General features: G+C 45.0%; 1 protein-coding gene across 8 annotated transcripts in view; it reads left to right on the top strand.

Annotated features, from left to right (window-relative positions):
* The first annotated feature begins 364 nt into the window (after positions 1-364).
* The window catches only part of FHAD1 (forkhead associated phosphopeptide binding domain 1), a 165429-nt gene continuing 145583 nt past the window's right edge, over positions 365-20210 (top strand). For all 8 annotated transcript variants that reach the window (XR_009490770.1, XM_024976835.2, XM_024976836.2 and 5 more), the window contains exons 1-2: positions 365-524; positions 4437-4543. Coding sequence is in view for 7 of the 8 variants with exons in the window: in XM_024976835.2 (XP_024832603.1) it covers positions 4451-4543 (93 nt within the window). In the remaining variant the exon portion in view is untranslated. The remainder of the gene's footprint in view (positions 525-4436; positions 4544-20210) is intronic.

The raw sequence follows: 20210 nt of genomic DNA, 5'->3' as shown, positions 1-20210 counted from the left end.
ATTCTTTTCTCCTCTGCAACAGAGAGAACTAGGTATTTGGCAGGGGCGGAGGGTACTAACCTCCAAACTTCTAGTTCAGCTCCATTACCCTCCCATGCCTGCCCACCCCCTCCCAACGCACCCAGCCTAGACCAAAGGATAATAGGGAGGATTCTAGAGTCTGCTCCTTCCCCGATGAAAAACTCTGGAGTACCTCTGTGACCACCGAGCCAACTTCCCCATCCATGAAATGGGGATAGACCGCGGATCCGGGAAGGCTCGCGGAGCTGCCACAGGCTGTAATTCGCCGGGTGCTCTCCGCGCACCGCCCCTCGCAGGCCACGCCCCTCACCCGCGCGGCCGGCCCGGGGGCGTTGCCATGGCGACGCGCGTACACAGGCCGGGAGGGCGCACGGGCTGCGGGCCGCCGGCTGGAGACTCCTCGGGAGCGCGGCCGAGCGGCCTCGCCCGGAGCGAGCCCGGCGCCTCCGGAGCGGGCCGGGCTCTTGGCGGAGGACGGGACGTGGGTTTCTTCCTCTGGCCAGGTGAGAGCAACACGTAAGGAGGCGGCGGACGGAAACCCGGGCCGGAAGAGGCCAGCCCTGCTAGGTCAAGGGCTTGCGGTAGGCTGGGGACCCGGCCCCACCCGAGGCTGAACTCTCTGATCCAGGCTCGGGTCGCCGGGAGCACCCTAGAGAAGCTATCCCAACACCAGCCGTTCCTTCCTAAATGCAGCCCCCCAACACCAGCCGTTCCTTCCTAAATGCAGCCCCCACCCCCACCCCGAGGTAGCCTGCGAGGAAACTTCGGGCCCCTGCTTGGCACCGGTTTCTGGATGTCCTGGGGTACCGCTGAAATTGAGAGGAACCCTTGTTTCCCCTGATTTATAGCCAATACCCACCCAATGGTCAGACACAGACCCACCCACCCACCCCTTACCTCACCTGTCTTTCTTTAAGGAACTTCGAGGCCCTTTATGGTCCTCAAAAGAAGTTTTGCTCCTGTAGCCCAATTCTGAGCCATCCAGAGTGGTCAGGGGAAATGCAGATTATTTTAGCTCTTTTGCTCTTTATGGTAGTGGGTGCTCCATGGCACTGAGTAAGAACGAATTCACAGAGCTAAACACATTCAAATTACTTTCTGCAGTGTTTTCAGACAAAGAAGTGATGCACGGGGCAAGATTAAGGTGGAGAAATCTTGTCCAGTCCAAAAGCTAGAGATAGAATTTAGGTTCTCCAAGAAGTTATCTAGGATAGATGCTGAAAGGAGAAATGAAAGGTAGTTACTGTCAGAGGTTCCTAGCCGCTGGCCACACTGGCTTGCTTGGAGGTGTCATTTGTATTTTCACTCAGTCAGCAAGTGTTGACCAAGCACCTGTATGTGCCAGTCTCTATCCTGGCACTGGAGATGGTGCCCTGCACAGAACAACTGCAAAGGGTGTGAGCTTTTACCCTGTTTGAAAGTTAGCCTGCCCACCTTATAGGTACTGGCAGAAGACAAGACTCCTAGGCCAGAAACTAAGGACTTGACTGCTCACAGCACAGCAGAAACAGCCAGAGCTGCATATGCACAGGGATTCCTGTTGCCCTGAACATGCCTCGGGGTGGTGAAGAACAGCCAAGGTGGCTGCTGGTGCGTGCGGTGAGTCTGTGTCCCAGATAAGAAACTCCAAACTTAGGAAACCTCAGTCTTTGAAAGGGGCTGCTAGCAAACCTGCCTGACTTTAGCCTCAGAAGGAGCTGTTGTCTTTATTATAATAAACAGCTTTATTCTCCAGCTGTTTGCCATTATAAGCATCCTTGGAAGGACAAAATCTTTCAATGGGTATGAGCACAAGAAACCCATGAATTGCTTCTTAACAAAATCAAGGGACTTCTCTGGCGGTCCAGTGGTTAAGATTCCACGCTTCCAATGCAGGGGGTGAGAGGGTTCAACCCCTGGTCCAGAAACTGAGACCTCACATGCCACACAGTATGGCCCAAAACCCAAGACAAAATCAACACAGTTCTGGTTTTCCAGGAATATACATCTTAGTGAATGAAAGAGAAACAGACAGCAAACACAACTAAATAAAGGAACAAGAAAAGGTCAGAGAATGATAAGTACGAGGAAGGAAACCCAGCAGGGGAAAACTAACAGGGGAATAACATGAACTGAGGGCGCCTTTAGCCACAGTGGTCACGAGGTTGCCCCAAAGTGGAGCGTCTGAGCAGAGAGAAGACATCGGCTTTGGGGTCGTCTCGGGTGACAGCTGAAAAACAAGTATATACATGACCCAAGTTTTAAGTTTTAAATTAGTGGCCTGTCCTGTGGTTTTCCTACAACAGAGACTTTTCTTGAAAGTTTACATTTTAGATTAATTGCTGGATAACATGGTGCTCTGCCAATGAAGATTAATAACTGAAGGCAGTAGAGCATGGTTGTTTGGAAAGAGGAAATGTCTTTCTCCTATGTTCATGACAGTGAACTTAATAAATTTTATTTCTCATTATATGGAAGCATCAGTATTAGTGGGACATCCACAGGCCTCAAAGTTTACAGATATAAACTATCCTGCTTATTTTTATTCCACTTATCCCCAGGTAGGATCTCATCTTTCTTTCAGCAGATAGAATGCTGGTTTTAAAGACTCTGTTGTTGCATGTCCCAAGCATAACAGATCGCGCAATTCCCCCACCCCACTCTGCCCCACCAGCAACACTGGAGATTTGTGCAGTGGTTATAGACTAAGGTCCAGAGTTGTCACACACTTACTATTGTGTGACCTTAACCTCTCTGAGTCACAGTTTCCTCATCTGTAAAGTGGGACAATACTGACACCTACCTTGCAGGGTTGTTCTGAGAATGAAAAGAGGCAGTGTCTGTAAAAGGTTAGCCCAGTGCCTCACACTTAGTAGGGGTTCACCCTCATCCTTAGTAGTGGATGAAATGATGGAGGTGTTGATGGAAAGCAGAGCCAGACCAGAGGCCCGTTACAGTCACACCCAGGTGACTTTTGTTTTCATTTGTTTGTTTTTTGTTTTGTTTTCAATAGTAGGTTTTTTCCTTTTTCTTTTTAAAAAATCTTTACTTATTTGGCTGCATCTGGTCTTAGTTGTGGCATGTGCGTTCTTTGAGCCTCATTGAGGAATACAGGATCTTGGACCACCATGGTAAGCCTCTAAATGACTTTTGTTTTTACCCACAGTACAACAGCTTCACACTTCAGTGACCTTTCAGGTACAAAGAGACTTTCTTTACAAGGTGTTAAGATGGAGGATGTCACCCTGTGTAGCTGGACATCTCTCAAATTGGAATTCAAATATTGTGTCATGTGAATTATCATCAACATCTTGGAACCTGCCAAAGGCAGGAATACTGAAGTGGGTTGCCATGCTCTCCTCCAGGGGATCTTCCCGCCCAGGGATCGAACCCAGGATCCCACATTGTAGGTGGATTCTTTACTGCCTGAGCAACCAGGGAGCAACCTATACAACCAAAACACATGTATAGGACTTACTTTGAACTTCGTTGAAATATAAAATGGATGGAAGGATACATGGGTAGATATGTGATAAAGTAAATATAGCAAAATGTCAATTGTGGAATCTGGGTGGTGGTTATATAGGAGTTCACTATCTACTTCTTTGAACTTTTCTGTGTGTTTCACATTTTCATAAATAAAACACCAGGAAAAGGTAGGTACAGAGTCCTGACTAAGCTATAATCTTAATACTTTGTCTTTGGAAATCATCCTGTTTTTCTACCTAAATATATAACAAAATACAGTGACTTGAAAGTATCATCTAATGCCCATTTCCTTGATGATTTACTCTCTGCACTTTAAGAAGCTCTTTAGAAGCTTGGGGTTCCTTGATTCAAAGTTCGAGAAACCCAAGATTAGTAATAGTAATAATCACAGTAGGAGAAAAGTGTGTTTAGCAAACACCATTCTAGATGCGTCACATGTATCACTGCATTTAAACAAAACCCTTTGGGATACAGAGTATTACTAGCCCCATTTTGCAGATGAGAAAACTGAGGTTTACAGAGAGAATAAGTAATTCAACCAGAGTCACAGAACTAGTAAGTGGTAGGTCAGTAATTCTTAGTTCTTGATTATGGCAAATAACTAACCTCAAACTAAGCTTAATGGGAGTTGGAGAACAGTTGTCAGTGGAATTCAGACTTGTTGTTGGGTTGTTTTTGCTATTGCTTGTTTGTGCTCTAAGTTACATAAAGGGTGTCCTCTGATAATCAGAATCAAGCTTATCTATGACAGATATCAGTGTTGAAAAGACAGTCTTAAAAATGTGAAGAACTGTAATTATGATCATTGTTAAATCCATCTATCCACTCCTACCTCTGCTGATTCCTCTTGTGACATTATGGTATATTTCATTCATTCTAAATATGATATTGAATAATTAAAGGACTCTTTTTTTCTAACCAGATTTTTTTCTGCAAACCTTTTCTAGGGAAAGCAGAGAGTATGAAAGCCTATCTAAAGAGCGCGGAAGGCTTTTTTGTCTTGAATAAAAGTACTACGATTGGAAGGCATGGAGACTCAGACCTTGTTTTAGAGGTAAGACCTCCTCCTGCCCAACCCCTCATCTCTGCAGAAGTCCAGTCTGCTGTGGACTCTGACCGCTTCTGAAGCACAGCCTCTGGCTGACGTCCTCTGCCTTCCTCGGTGTGCTTTGTTGTCGTTCAGTCACTCAGTTGTGTTCTGCTCTTTGCGGCCCCTTGGACTGCAGCACGCCAGGCTTCCCTGTCCTTCACCATCTCCCAGAGTTTGCTCAGGTTCACGTCCATTGAGTCCATGATGCTATCTAGCTGTCTCATCTTCGGTGTGCTACCGATAACCAGTTGTCAGGTGTGCTGGAGCTCCCTGGCTCACATGATAAGAATGAGCAGGAGATGTGCCTTCTGTTCTTTTGCTGACCGTGTCTGTTCTGCCATGTCCCACCCAGGATCCCCTCCCCCGCTGCCTGATGGGGCCGTTTGGAAAGTGGGCATGGAGCTGGTGCTTGACCTTCACCTGCTCCAGGTCTGGCAGCCAGAGCCACCTGAAGTGCCCAGCTTGACCAATAGCCTCTTGCCCTTTTCAGAGCTTCTGGAGACTGCTGTGGGTCCCTCAAAGCCCTCCCCTACCCCCACCTCCCAAGTAGTAAATCAGGATAAGCCTTGGGCATAGCCACAGTATCCTCTCATTTCACTTCATTCTCTGTGTTAGCTGTGGCTTGGTCCACAGTCCCAGCTTGATGATAGCCAAAGAAATTGGAAGATAGTAAGGAATTAGTCAAAACGGTGGCTCTGGGGGCACTCTCTGTCCCCCTTCTGATGTCTGTGTCAGAAGCTTTCTCTGTCATTTTTCACATTAATAAAACTCTGCTACACACACACACAACAGTTGCTTTGAACCTTTTAAAATATTTCAATATTTTAGGGGTTAAAATATTGAAAGAAAAATGCAGTGGAATTTATGACTTTAAAAGGCAGGTCTCTTTCAGACTTCACTCAACAGATTGTTAAAAGACTTTTTATTTTGAAATGATAGGTTCACAAACAGTAGAGAGAGAATGGTACAAAGCGTGTGTATTGTTCTGTGCCATTCTATCACACGTATGAATGTGTGTGTAGCCGCCAAGATATAGAATTGACTTCCCAGGTAGCTCAAGTGGTAAAAAGAAAAAAAAAAAAAAAGCTGTCTGCCAATGCAGAAGATACAGGTTTGATCCCTGGGTTAGGAAGACCCCCTAAAGGAGAAAATGGCAACCTGCTCCAGTATTCTTGCCTGGAAAATCCCATGGACAGAGGACCCTGGTGGGCTACAGTCTGTGGGGTTGTAAGGAGTTGGACACGACTGAACAACTGAACACACACCCACATCGAGGTGTATAGAACTACTCCATCATCAAAGATCTCCCTTGTGATAGTCTTTTTTTTTTTCAATGTATTTATTTACTTAGCTGCCTTGGGTCTTAGTGCAGCTTGTGAGATCTAGTTCCCTGACCAGGGGTTGAACCCAGGCCGCCTGCTCTGGGAGCTCAGAATCTCACTACTGGACCACCAAGGAAGTCCCATGATACTCCTTTTATGGTCACAGTACTTTCTCCCACCACCATCCCCAAGCCCCAACAACCACTAATCTGTGTTTCATCTCTTTAATTTTTATCATTTTGAGAATATTACATAAATGGAATCTTAACATCTGTGACCTTTGCCATTTTTTTTTAACTCCGTGTAATGACTTTGACATCGATCTAGGTTATTAGCTTGTTCTTTTATTTCTGAGTAATAGCCCATGTTATGAATGTACCACCTATGTTTAAACATTCACTTATTGAGGGACATTGTGATTCCATTAGGGGCTGTTACAAATAAATCTACTATAAACATTTGTGAACAGGTTTTTCTGTGAATGTAAGTTTTATTTTTCTGAGATGAATGTTCAGGAGTATGATTGCATGGATCAACATTTATGCTAATATATATTCAGTTTGTGGAGAAACTGCCAGAATCTTATCCAGGGTGGCTACACCATTTTTTAGTCACACCAGCAATGTATGAGATAAGTTTCTCTGCATCTCCACCAGCAATTAATATTAACACTTTTTTATTTTAGCTGTTTTAGTAAATGTGTAGTGGTTTCTTATCATAGTCTTAATTTGCATTTCCCAAATCGATAGTGATGTTAAATGTCTTTTCGTGTACTTATTTGCCTTCTGCATACCCTCTTTAGTGACATATCTCTTAATGTCCTTTAACCATTTCTAATCCAATTGTTTCTTCACCGTTGAGTTTTGAGAATTCTTTAGGTATTTTAGGTATGAGTCCCTCATCAGATCGAAGGTTTGCAAATATTTTCTCCCATCCATAGCTTGTCTTTTCATTCTCTTAACAGGATATTTCACAGAACAAAAGTTTTAACTTTTGATGAAGTCCAGGTCATTATTTTTTCCCTTCATAGATCATGCTTTTAGCATCATGTCTAAGAACATGCCACCAAGTCCTTGATCCTGAGGATTTTCTCTTATATGTTCTTTGAAGTGCTTTATAGTTTTATGTTTAAATCTGTGAACCATCTTGGGTTCACTTTTGTTTATGTTGTGAGATTTGGGTCAATGTTCAGTCTTACTGCATGTGGATATTGAGTTGTTCCAGAACCATTTGTTAAAAAGACTATCCTTTCTTATTGAATTGCTTTTGCAAATTTGTCAAAAATAATCTGGCCATACTTCTATAGGGGCTGTTTCTGAGTTCCCTAGTATGTTTCATGGATCTATGAGGCAATCCCTCTACCTTTATGACAGCCTTGATTCCTATTGCTGTGTGAGTCTTAAATCAGATAGAGTGACTCTTCCAACTTTATTCTTCTTTAAATTTTTTAACCTATTCTAGTTCCTTTGCCTTTTCATTTACATTTTAGTGTAAGCCATCTGTATATACAAAATATCATGCTGTGATTTTTATTGGAGTTGTGTTTAGTCCTTCATTCAGTGTGAGAATAATTGATATTCTACTGCATTGTCTCTCAATTCATGAACATGGTATATCTCTTCATTGATTATTTGGTCTTTGATGTCTCTCATGAGTGTTTTGTAATTTTTAGCATACAAGTTCTGTACATGCTTGTTAGATTTTCACTTCAGTATTTCTCTCTCTCTCTCTTTTTTTTTGAGTGATTGTAAATGGTATTTGGGCTTCTCAGGTGGCCCTAGTGGTAAAGAACCCACCTGCCGATGCAGGAGACGTGAGACTCGAGTTTAATCCCTGGGTCGGGAGGATCCCCTGGAGGAGAGCATGGCAACCCACTCCAGTATTCTTGCCTGGAGAATCCCATGGACAGAGGAGCATGGCAGGGTACAGTCCATAGTGTTGCAAAGAGTCAGACACGACTGAAGCGACTTAATGCGCACACACACACTGTCACACAAAAGGTATTATATTTTTTATTTTGTTTGCTTTTTATTTTTACGTGTTCATTTTATTTTTACATGTTCATTGACACTATGTAGAAATACAGTTGATCTTTGTATGCTTCTTAGTTTCTTGCAACATTAACTGAACTCTCTATATAAAGGTTTTTGTAGCTTTCTTGGGATTTTTATACACAAACAATCATGTCATCTACAGTAAGATTAGTTTTATTTCTCCTTCCAGAAAAGGATATCTGAATGCCTTTCATTTCCTTTTCCTTGCTTTATTTGTCTGGTTAACACTTCTAGGACTCTGTTGAATAAGAGTGGCATAAATTTTTAAAATATTTATTTATTTTATTTGGCTGCATTGGGTCTTTGTTTCAGCATGCAGGATCTTTGTTGCATCACGCAGGATCTTCCATTGCAATGCATGGACTCTCTAGTTGCAGCGTGGGCTTAGTTGCTCCATGGCAAGTATGATCTTAGTTCCCAGACCAGGGATTGAACCCATGTCCCCTGCGTTGCAAGGCAGACTTAACCACTGAACCACCAGGGACCTAGTGTAAATCTTTATATTTGCTTGTTCCTGAACTTAGGGAAAGCATTCAGTCTTTCACCATTAACTATGAGGTAAGCTGTGGGTTTTTTGTACATATTCTTACTAAGTGAGCAAGTTCCCTCCTTTATTCCGAGTTTTCTGATTATATTTATCATAAGCTCAACAGATTTAAAACTAACTCCATGAACCTCCCCTTGAGATTCTTCTCCATGATATGGTTTCCTTTCAAGGACACAGAAAAATCTATGCAGTATGCAAAGTTTGGGGGCGGGGGTGGAGAAAAAGAAGAATTGCAGTTTCTTCTTTATCATAACAAGGCATAGATTTGGGGTGGTTTTATTTCCTGTTCTGGGCTTCCCCAGTGGCTCAGCGGTAAAGAATCCACCTGAAGCGTAGGAGATATGGGTTCGATCCCTGGGTCCGGAAGATCTCCTGGAAAGGGAAATGACAACCCACTCCAGTATGCTTGCCTGGAAAATTTCATGGACAGAGGAGCCTGGTAAACTACAGTCCATGGGGTCACAAAAAAGTCAGACACAACTGAGTGACTGAGGACACACGTTACTTCCTGTCTGGCTAAAGTAGAGACAGAGATCTCTGTTTTGAACCTGACCATGATATTAAAAAACTGTAGTAACTTTTTTTCGTAATGCAATAGGTCATTTTATTACTGGTGACGTATCCTTGCCCTTTCCAGATAGGTTTCAGCAGTGAGTGTATAGTGTGTTTCTCCGAAAGAGCATGGAGAGTGAGCTGCTTGAAGATGTGATAAAATGTCTATCCTCTTTTCTTCCTCAAAGACTATTTTTTAAAGAGCAATTTTAGGCTTACAGCAAAATTAAGAAAAAGTTTATAGATATCCTGTGTATCCTCCTGCCCAACACACATGCCCAAAGCCTCCCAGACTGTCCATCCACAGCATAGTGGCCCATGTGAGGAAACTAGCAATTTTTAAAAGTGGAGGCTTTGAAGATAGGCAGACCTGGGTTTGAATCTCATTAGGCTACTTTGTGGCTGAGTGATTTCAACCAGACTAATCACTCTGAGCTCATTTTCCCTGTCTGTAAACCTCTTACCTCACAGGATGGTTGTGAGGGTTAAGTGAAAAAATGCATATAAAGAGGCTGGCATGTGGTGCTCAGTAAAAGACACAGTGGTCATTGTTTTGGTCTCATAAGACAGAGAGACTCTTCTCAGAAGAAGAGAAGAATCCTCAGAGGGCTGAAGAATCCTCAGAAGGTTGAGTTGAGGATCCACTGACATTAACAAGCCATTTGGAAAAGGAAACCAGTGAGGACCGTTACTAACCAGACAGAAACTGAGTTGCATTCATTGTATAAAAATAAGTGATGGCTTGCTGCTGCTGCTGCTGCTCAGTCGCTTCAGTCGTGTCCGACTCTGTGCGACCCCATAGACAGAAGCCCACCAGGCTCCCCCGTCCCTGGGATTCTCCAGGCAAGAACACTGGAGTGGGTTGCCATTTCCTTCTCCAATGCAGGAAAGTGAAAAGTGAAAGGAAAGTTGCTCAGTCGTGTCCAACTCTGCGACCCCATGGACTGCAGCCCACCAGGCTCCTCCATCCATGGGATTTTCCAGGCAAGCTCCCCAAACTTAGTTTAAGAAATAAGTCACCACCACCAGCAACAGTCAGGTTAATTTATGAAGGAATCAGTTGCATTTCCAGAAGCGTGAGCTCATTTTGGCTCCGTGGAATACAGATGATATGTGAATCACCAAGCATTTTGGGGATAGAGTTCTGATGAGCACTTCTGTCTTCTCTTAGACAAATCATCTTCCCATGGTTTAAATGGGTTTGGGAGAGGAGAGTTTCTCTAAAGAGCGGTGTGGGGACATGGGTCTACTTGGAAGAATTGAAACCTGCAGACATGTCAACATTTTCCAGTTTTATAAAACATGACAAGGTAAACATTGCCCCTCTGCTGACTTCATTGCCTTTCTGTTCGGAAGGATCACCCATTTTTTTAAAATTAGTTTTTATTCCTTTATTTGTTTATTTTTGGCTGTGCTGGGCCTTCGTTTCTCTAGCTGTGGCGAGCGAGGTCTGCTCTCTGTTGTGGTGCACAGGCTTCTCACTGCAGAGGCTTCTCTTGTTGCAGAGCACAGGCTCCAGGCACATGGGCTTCAGTAGCTGCAGCTTGTGGGCTCCAGTGTGAGGGCTCAGTAGTTGTGGCCCACAGGATCAGTTGCTCTCCAGCATGTGGGATCTTCCAAGACCAGAGATCAAACCCATGTCCCCTGCATTGCCAAGCAGATTCTTATCCACTGTGCCATCAGGGAAGTTCCAGAAGGATCACCTTTGATCAGCTGTGAGCCATCCTAAGGAATCATTCAGCAGTCAGTTTATAGTTTATGTTATTAATGCCACTAGAAGTCATTCTACTAAATAAGATTAATGGATGTGGAAGTGAAAGTCGTTCAGTCGTGTCCAACTCTTTGCGACCCCACGGACTATACCATCCATGGAATTTGCCAGGCCAGAATACTGGAGTGGGTAGCCATTCCCTTCTCCAGGGTATCTTCCCAACCCAGGGATCAAACGCAGGTCTCCCACATTGCAGGTGGATTCTTTACCAGCTGAACCACCAGGGAAGCCAAGATTAAGGGATATGTATTAATAAAAAGTCATCCTTCAGATTACCCAGAGGTTACATCTAGCAAATAAAAAAGATTGTTTTATTTATCTGAATCAATCCTAAAAAATAGGCAGTCACACTTCTAAAGAGTTCTATTTATCAGCAAGGCTGAAATATTGTTTGGAGTGTTTGTTTTGTAATAGTTTGACATCGTTTACTTTTTCCGATAATGGGAAGTAGTTCCATGTTTCTTGTTTTTAAAAATTGGGAGGAAGCAAAATATAAGGAAAAAAATAAAAGTCACTTGTAATCATTTGGTTCAGAGAAAAATCAATATTGGTATCTGCAGGGTCTTACTGTCCAGATTTTTTCCATATATCCTGCAAGAAACGTAATTCCCTAAAGGCAGTAGGAAGGCTGTTTATTTATTTATTTATTTATTTTTGGCTGTGCTAGGTCTTGGTTGCTGCACACGGGTTTTCTTGAGTTGCGGCGAGTGGAGGCTACTCTTCGTTGAGGAGCACAGGCTTCTTGTCGCAGTGGCTTCCCTTGTTGCCAAGCGTAGGCTCTAGAGCACAGGTTCAGAAGTTGTGTCACACAGGCTTAGTCGCTCCAAAGCCTGTGGAATCTTCCCAGACCAGGGATCAATCCCATGTCCCCTGTATTGGCAGACGGATTCTTAACCACTGAACCACTAGAGAAGCCCAGGAAACCTGTTTATAGCCAGGCTAGTGAGAACTGTTCATAGTCAACAGTAAGAACTGTTATCATTCATTCATTCCACAATATTTTCCTGGAGCCACAGCACCAAGGCAAGCCTAGGGATACAGTGATGGCGGGACTGGACGTGGTCCCTGCGATCAGGAAGCTGCCAGGAGAGAGGGACGTAAGTCAGATGATCCCACAAAGGTGTGACGAATTCCATTCCGAACTGGGGCTCTAAAACAAAGAAATATGGAGAACAAAGAGGATTTGACAAAGGGAGACGGGAACAGCATATGCAAAGGTCCTGGGGTAGACCAAAGTCACTGAGAGAAAACCAGGGCGTCCAGGAGTCAGATCCGAAAGGAGGAGGGCTTAGTGACAAGCAGGCCTCCTTCACGTCACACTAAAGATTTTGCCCTTTATCTGAAAAGCAATGGAAGAAGATTTGAAGGACTGTAAGCAAGGCGGGGTAGGCTTCCTGGGTGTCGCTAGTGGTAAAGAACCTGCCTGCCAACACAGGAGTCATAAGAGACATGAGTTTGAGCTCATGGATTCTCGAGTTAGAGAATCCATGGACAGAGGAGTCTGGCAGGCTACAGTCCATATGGTAACAAACAGTCAGACATGACTGAAGCGACTTAGCACACACGCGTGCAAGCAAGGAGGAGACCTGCCAGTGGCCATCCTGGATGCCATGTGCAGTGTCCCTTCCTCCCATTTTGTACACTCCGAAGCCTAAGCCTTGCTCAATTCAGAGTTAAACCTTTCAAATTATAATTTATGTGATTTGATGTGCCTTGCGAACTATAATTTTTTTAGAGTTGAATGTGGCTATTATCTATAGTCTGCTGAGGAGGGGGCTCCTTTCTTCCAGAATAAAGAAATACCAAAAGCCAACGGTTGGATTTTCCATTGGTATAAAGTGAAAGTGTTAGTTGTTCAGTTGTGTCTGACTCTTTGCAACCCCATGGACTGTAGCCTGCCAGGCTCCTCTGTCCATGAAATTCTCCAGGCAGGAATACTGGAGGGGGTTGCCCTTTCCCTGTCCAGGGGATCTTCCTAACCCAGAAATCAAACCTGGGTCTCCTGCATTGCAAACAGATTCTTTACCATCTGAGCCCCCATTTTGTGTAAGAGTGTAAGAACACTCTATGTAAGAGTGCTTGTTAAACATGGGCTCCTAGACATTCTGATCCCAGTGGGTTTGTGGTAAGGCCCAGGAATCTTCATATTTATATGCTCCCCAGGTTCAGGTCAGAGTGGGGTCCCCTGGAATTGGTTCCAGGACCACACTTTGGGAACTTTGTTCCCTTCCTGTCCCTTCTTGATCGGTGCTTCTTCCCTTCTGATGTTCTGGGAGCTCCTGCTTGTGTGTGTGAGTGTGTGTGTGTGTGTGTGTGTGTTATTTCAATAAAGTATGTTTTGAGGAAGAGAGAAGCGAAGGTTAAACAGTGAAGGGCTGACCGTGTAAGGACTCCCCGTTTAAGGGGCTCCCCCAGTCCCATCCTGGGGAGGTTCCAGGGTCCCCTAGAAGACTGAGCTGTAGGACAGCCCGTCATTTCAGAGCTGTGGCCAGGAGGGTGGAGGTGGAAGAGAGGGAGAAAGGACAGAAATGCCCGGGGGATGAAATGCTGATGCCCGCACCTCTAACCCTCAGTGACCAGCATCCTGGGACCACTCCTTCTCATGGGTGGAGCGATCTGTCCAGCCTGTGTCAGCGCTTCTCAGATGGGATCTGAGGCGCGCTCTCACACCGACCAGAATCCGTACGACCAGGTGACTCTTGTCTCTGACCCTGGCACCTGCCGGTTCTGGGCTGCCTCTTAGAAAAGAACCAGAGTCGACATCATACTCTTTTTTATTTTTTTATTTTCTTACAAGACGATTCCATAAAAACATCTACTTCTGCTTCATTGACTATGTTAAAGCTTTTGTGTGGATCACAACACACTGGAAAATTCTTAAAGAGATGGGAATACCAGACCACCTTACGTGCCTCCTGAGAAACCTGTATGCACGTCAAGAAGCAACAGTTAGAACCAGACATGGAGCAATGGACTGGTTCCAAATTGAGAAAGGAGTATGTCAAGGCTGAATATTGTCACCTTGCTTATTTAACTTATATGCAGAGTATATCATGTGAAATGCCAGGCTGGATGAAGCACAAGATGAAATCAAGATTTCAGGGAGAAATATCAATAACCTCAGGTACACTACCCTTATGGCAGAGAGTAAAACGGAACTAAAGAGCCTCTTGATGAAGGTGAAAAGGAGAGTGAAAAAGCTGGCTTAAAACCTAACATTCAGAAAACGAAGATCGTGTCATCTGGTCCCATAACTTCATGACAGATAGGCGGGGAAACAATGGAAACAGTGAAAGACTATTTTCTTGGGCTCCAAAATCACTGCAGATGGTGACTGCAGTCATGAAATTAAAAGAAACTTGCTCCTTGGAAGAAAAGCTATGGCCAACCTAGACAGCGTATTAAAAAGCAGAGACATTACTTTGCCAACAAAGGTCCCTCTAGTCAAAGCTATGGTTTTTCCAGTAGTCATGTATGGATGTGAGAGTTGGATCATAAAGGGGGCTGAGCGCTGAAGAATTGATGCTTTTGAACTGTGGTATTGGAGAAGACTCTTGAGGGTCCCTTGGACTGCAAAGAAATCAAACCAGTCAATCCTATAGGAAATCAGTCCTGAATATTCATTAGAAGGACTGATGCTGAAGCTGAAGCTTCAATACTTTGGCCACCTGATGGGAAGAGCCGACTCATTGGAAAAGACCCTGATGCTGGGAAAGATTGAAGGCAGGAGGAGAAGGGGACGACAGAGGATGAGATGATTGGATGGCATCACTGACTTGATGGACATGAGTTTGAGCAAGCTCTGGGAGACAGTGAAAGATAGGGAGGCCTGGTGTGCTATACTCAATGTGGTCGCAAAGAGTCAGACACGGCTGAGCAACTGAACAGTAACAACAAGCAAATTTACCAAGCATTTTTTCCTCTAAAAGAAATGTAAATTTATGTCTGTACAAAGATTTCTGACATCATCATCTTATTATTCTCAAAAAAGATTACTGGAATTGTCTGTTTATCTGCATTTCATGGATGGGAAGGTGCGTCTGCTGTGTCCAGGGACACGTATGGCTGTAACTCAGACGAGCGCGGCCATATTGCCCACCAGAGGTTCCCGGATGCGGTGTCCTGCCAGCAGTGGGGTCCCTCTCCCACTCCCCCCAGCATAGAGTGTTGTCCACCACTGGATCTTCGGTGATCTGCAGGGTGAAGTACAGTACCCGTGTCATTTTTGTTCACACTCTTATTCTGAGGGAACACCTGCACTTGGAGATATAAGGTGACAAGTGGACTCTCTGCGGGGAAATCCATGGAATGAAGCAGACCTGAGGAGGGTGCACTTGCCGACTCCCCGTCTGTGCCCCCCACCCGCCGTGTCATCCTACCTGGACTGCACTCCTATCCCACCCCATTCCCCGCCCCCACCTGTCCTACCCCTGACTCCTGCCCAAGTGCTCCTAACTCTCGGGGTTCACCTGTCTGATCTCACCAGTCCTCGGGGAATTTTCGTGTCCCCTGTTTGAGAACTGGCAGCTGATTTCATCGGTCAGTTCCCACCACAGCGGTTGATGGGGCTGCTTTTTTCACTTGGAGGTAGAAGGCTTCCAAGAGGAAAAAGTTCAGACGAAAGGACTGGATCATAATCTCATCATTTTATTGTGATACAATGCACATAACATAAAATCTGCCATCTTAACTACTTTTTTAAAGTGTACAGTTCAGTGGCATTAAATATGTTTGCATTGTTGTGCAACCCGTCACCCCCATGCATCGCCAGAACATGTTTCATCCTGCAGAACTGAAACCCGGTCCCCGTGAAACCACTCCCCATCCCCCTGCCTCCCAGCGCCCAGCAACCACCATTCTGCTTTCTGTCTCTATGGACTTGACCACTCTGGGTGCCTCAAAGAAGTACAATCATATAGTATTTGTCTTTTCACGACTGGCTTATTTCACTGAGTGAAGGAGAGGGAAGCCTGGCATGCTGCCGACCATGGGGTCGTAAAGAGATACGACTTAGCAGCTGAAAAACAAAAACAGTGAGCTCAAGGTTCATCCATGCTGTCGCGTGTATCTGAATTTCCTTCCTTTTTAAGGCTGAATAATATTTCATTGTATGGATTTGCCACATTTTGCTTATTCATTCATCTACCAGTGGACACTTGGGTTGTTTTTACCTTTTGGCTGTTGCAAACAATCCTGTGAACTTGGGTGTATAAATATCGCTTCACGCCTCTGCTTTCAGTTCTTTGGGATATATACCCAAAAGTATATCATGTGCTGGATCACATGATTATTTTATTTTTAGTTGTTTGAGGAACTGCCATGCTGTTTTCCATAGCAGCTTCACTAATTTACATCCTCACCAGCAGTGCACAGGGGTTTTACCTTCCCAACATCCTTACCAACCCTTGTTATTTCCTGTTGTTGTTGTTGATAGTAACCATTCTGATTGATGTGAGGTGAAAGAAAGATCATAATCTTTTGAATAGCATACAGAATACACAAAAGCTATAGCATATGTTTATGGACTGCTTACCATCTCTCATGACTTTATGTATCGTCTATGTATGTTCTATATATAGTTATAGAATTACATCCTCAAAACAAATCCTGTGCGGGTAAGAATTGCTCTTATCATTATTATCCTCAACTGAAGACGTGGAAGTGGAACTCAGAAAAGTTAAGGGACTTGCCCAAATCAGATAGCTAGCCGGGGGAGGTGGGGCTGAGTTTCAGACTGGGCTGACTCGAGCTTCTAAAAAAGAAGCTAAAAAGCTTTTTGCATCTAAATTTAGCTTTGGGAACATCTAATATCTACATATTAGAAATTCCTTGTAGGTTAACTGAGATGACAAGGTAATTGACTAAGCTAGGGAGATTGCACCCTGTGGAATCCAGGGTGGGGCTGTCAGTGAAACATGATAGGTGTAGTCTGCTGCTGCTGCTGCTAAGTCGCTTCAGTCGTGTCCCACTCTGTGCGACCCCGTAGACGGCAGCCCATCAGGCTCCACCGTCCTTGGTATAGTCTAGCGATCCTCATTCACGCCACAGACTGAGATGGCGCCATCTAGTGGGGGGTCTGGGTAAGGAGGAAATGTGTGTGCGTGCTCACACTGTGTCCCACTTTTAGCGACCCTATGGACTGTAGCCCGCCAGGCTCCTCTGTCCATGGGATTTTTCAGGCAAGAATACTGGGGTGGGTTGCCATTTCCTGCTGCAGGGGATCTTCCTGACCCAGGGATCGAACCTGAGTCTCTTGTGTCTCCTGCATTGGCAGGTGGGTTCTTTACTACTAGTTCCTTTCCAAGAGGCGCATTGGAGCCGTTACGTGAAGGCACAGCAAGAATCCCATCTCTTCTTTCCAAACTAGCCAGAGTAAGTTCTCTGCTCCCACTTGGATAACCTAGGATAGCCTTCCTCTTTTAAGATCACTGATTACATCTGCATGGTCCCTTTTGCCACATAATGGATTATATTTTCAGAGATCAGGGTGTGGGCATTTTTGAGTCAAAGCTGTGGTTTTTCCAGTAGTCATGTATGGATGTGAGCGTTGGACCATAAAGAAGGCTGAGCACCGAAGAACTGATGCTTTTGAACTGTGGATTGAGAAGACTCTTGAGAGTCCCTTGGACAGTCAATCCAAAAGGAAATTAACCATGAATATTCATTGGAAGGACTGATGCTAAAGCTGAAGCCCCAGTACTTTGGCCACCTGATTTGAAGAACTGACTCACTGGAAAAGACCCTGATGCTGGGAAAGATTGAAGGCAAAAGGAGAAGAGGGCAGCAGAGGAAGAGATGGTTACATAGCGTCACTGACTCAATGGATATGGATTTGAGCAAACTCCGGGAGATAGTGGAGGACAGATGAGCCTGGTGTGCTGCAGTCCATGGAGTCACAAAGAGTCAGACAGGACTTAGTGACTGAACAACATCTTTGAGAGACCATTCTGCCCACCACATTAATACTGCCTCCTGCCTGGACCATTGCTATGGGAAGAAGCAGTGGGTCAACAACAGGGGCCATGGAGAAACATGGCTGGATGAGCTGGAGGGTGATAATATGATTATCAAGAATGGAGGGGGCAGGATTGTTGAATGAGCACCTCAGCATTCAGGAAGCCGCTGGGCAGGGTTGGAAATACACATCCAAGAGTCCAGGGGGTGGTGCAGCAGCCCCAGCCCATAGAAACAGACTGAGGAGGAAACAGATACAACCCTAGAACCCCGGGGAGCATCTGAGGGGAGAGGAGCCTGGCGTGGAGACCTGGAAGCAGAGAGCTGAGGGAGCCAGGAAGCTGTTGCTGGGTCGGGGCGTTAATAACAGAGACAACTGATGGTTGCTGAGGGCTTGCTTCATGCCAGGCTCTGCTCTTTGCACTTTTGAGTATATTAACTCATTTCATCCTTAGGAGGTAAGGGCTGTAGTCTGCCCTAGTGAGGTCGCTGGGGCACCGATAGGCTGAGGATCCTGCCTGAGGTCACAGAGGCGGGCTGGGGCACTGGTACCAGCCTCTCTGGAGCCTTGCTCATCCCCAGGGCTCTCCCAGGGAGACCAAGAGGGAGGATCCAGCCGATGGGGAAGCAGAGAAGCTTCCTGTTTCATTCCACTCCCAGACTCGCCACCCCACCAGCCCCTGGCCATTTTCTTATATCCTTATTCTTTTGAAAACCCTGTTTTCCTACTATTTATGCACTCCATCGCTTTCTGAGGCAGTGAGAGGCTGGGGCAAGGGGAAAGACAGGACAGCCAAGAACCTAAAAGTTAAAAAGAAATAGATCAAACACATACACACACACATTAATTTCAAAAATATTTTCCTGCTACTTTGAACACTTCATCAAGCAGTGCCTTTTGTCAATTCTGTGAAGCCTAGCTTTTGAAACTCACTTTTACAGCTCAAGGAGCAACAGCAGAGAAGCAGAGACCCATGCCGTGGGCTGCCCAGCTGGAGAGCAGCAGCGGTGGGGCTTGAACTCCAGGCTTTCCGACTCCAGAGCACATCCTCCTGCTCCCAATAGAGAACACTTTGCATTCGCTCTATGTTTTCTTCTAAAAACATATACATGCTTTTATATGTATTATGTCACCAATAACTTATAAGACTGTCCTAATGTTACCCTCATTTACAGATGAGGAAACTGAGGTATCACTTGCCCAAGGTCAGCCTGCTAGGAAATGGGAGAGCTGAACTTGAGCCCAGCTCTTAAAGCTGAATAATATTCCACTGCATGGACGGGTCACATTTTGCTTATCCAGTCATCAGTCAACGGGCACATGGTTGCTTCCACCTTTTGGTAATTGTGAATAGTTAGTGTTAGTTGCTCAGTCGTGTCCGACCCTTTGCGACCGCATGGACTATAACCTCCCTCCATGGAATTCTCCAGGTCAGAATACTGGAGTGGGTTGGCATTCACTTCTCCAGGGGATCTTCCCAACCCAGGGACTGAACCCAGGTCTCCCCCATTGCAGGCAGATTCTTTACTGTCTGAGCCAACTGTGAATCATGCTGCCATAAACATGAGTGTACAGATATCTCTTCAAGGTCCTGATTTCAGTTCTTTTGGGTATATGCCCAGAAGTGAACTCGCTGGATCATATGATAATTTTATACTAAAATTTTTGATAAGCCACCATACTATTTTTCATATCAGCTGCACCATTTTACATTCTCAGCGGTGCCTAAGTGTTCCACTTCCTCCACATCCTTGCCAACACATGTCATTTTCCGTTGTTGGCTTGTTTTTGATGGTAGCCATCCAAGTGGTATGAGGTGATATCTCGTTGTGGTTTTGATTTGCATTACCGTAATGATTAGTAATGTTGCACATCTTTTCTGTTTGTTGGCCATTTGTGTATCTTCTTTGGAGAAATGTCTATTCCAGTTCTTTGCCATATTCGATCAGGTTATTTGGGGTGTTTTGTTATTGAGTTATAGGAGTTCTCTATATATTCTTTTAAAACTATTTATGTATTTATTTGGCTGTGTCAGGCCTTAGTTGTAGCACGTGGGATCTTTTGTCGCAGCACACGAGCTCTTCAGAGTGGTGCCTGGCCTTCTCGCTGGTTGTGGTGCTTGGGCTCAGTAGTTACAGCATGCAAGCTTAGTTACCCCATAGCACGTGGGATCTTAGTTCCCTGACCAGGGATCAAATCCACGTCCCCTGCATTGGAAAATAGATTCTTAACCACTGGACCACCAGAGAAGTCCCTGTATATTCTTGATGTGTGTGCCTGCTAAGTCTCTTCAGTCGAGTCCATCTCTTTGCAGCCCCATGGAGTGTAGCCCACCAGGCTCCCCTGTCCATGGGATTCTCCAGGCAAGAATACTGGAGTGGGTTGCCATGCCCTCCTCCAAGGGATCTTCCCAACCTAGGGATTGGCCCG

The sequence above is a fragment of the Bos taurus genome, chromosome 16 (assembly GCF_002263795.3).
Source record: "Bos taurus isolate L1 Dominette 01449 registration number 42190680 breed Hereford chromosome 16, ARS-UCD2.0, whole genome shotgun sequence".
Classification (NCBI taxonomy): Eukaryota; Metazoa; Chordata; class Mammalia; order Artiodactyla; family Bovidae; genus Bos; species Bos taurus.
This window is presented reverse-complemented; position numbering and strand designations above follow the sequence as displayed.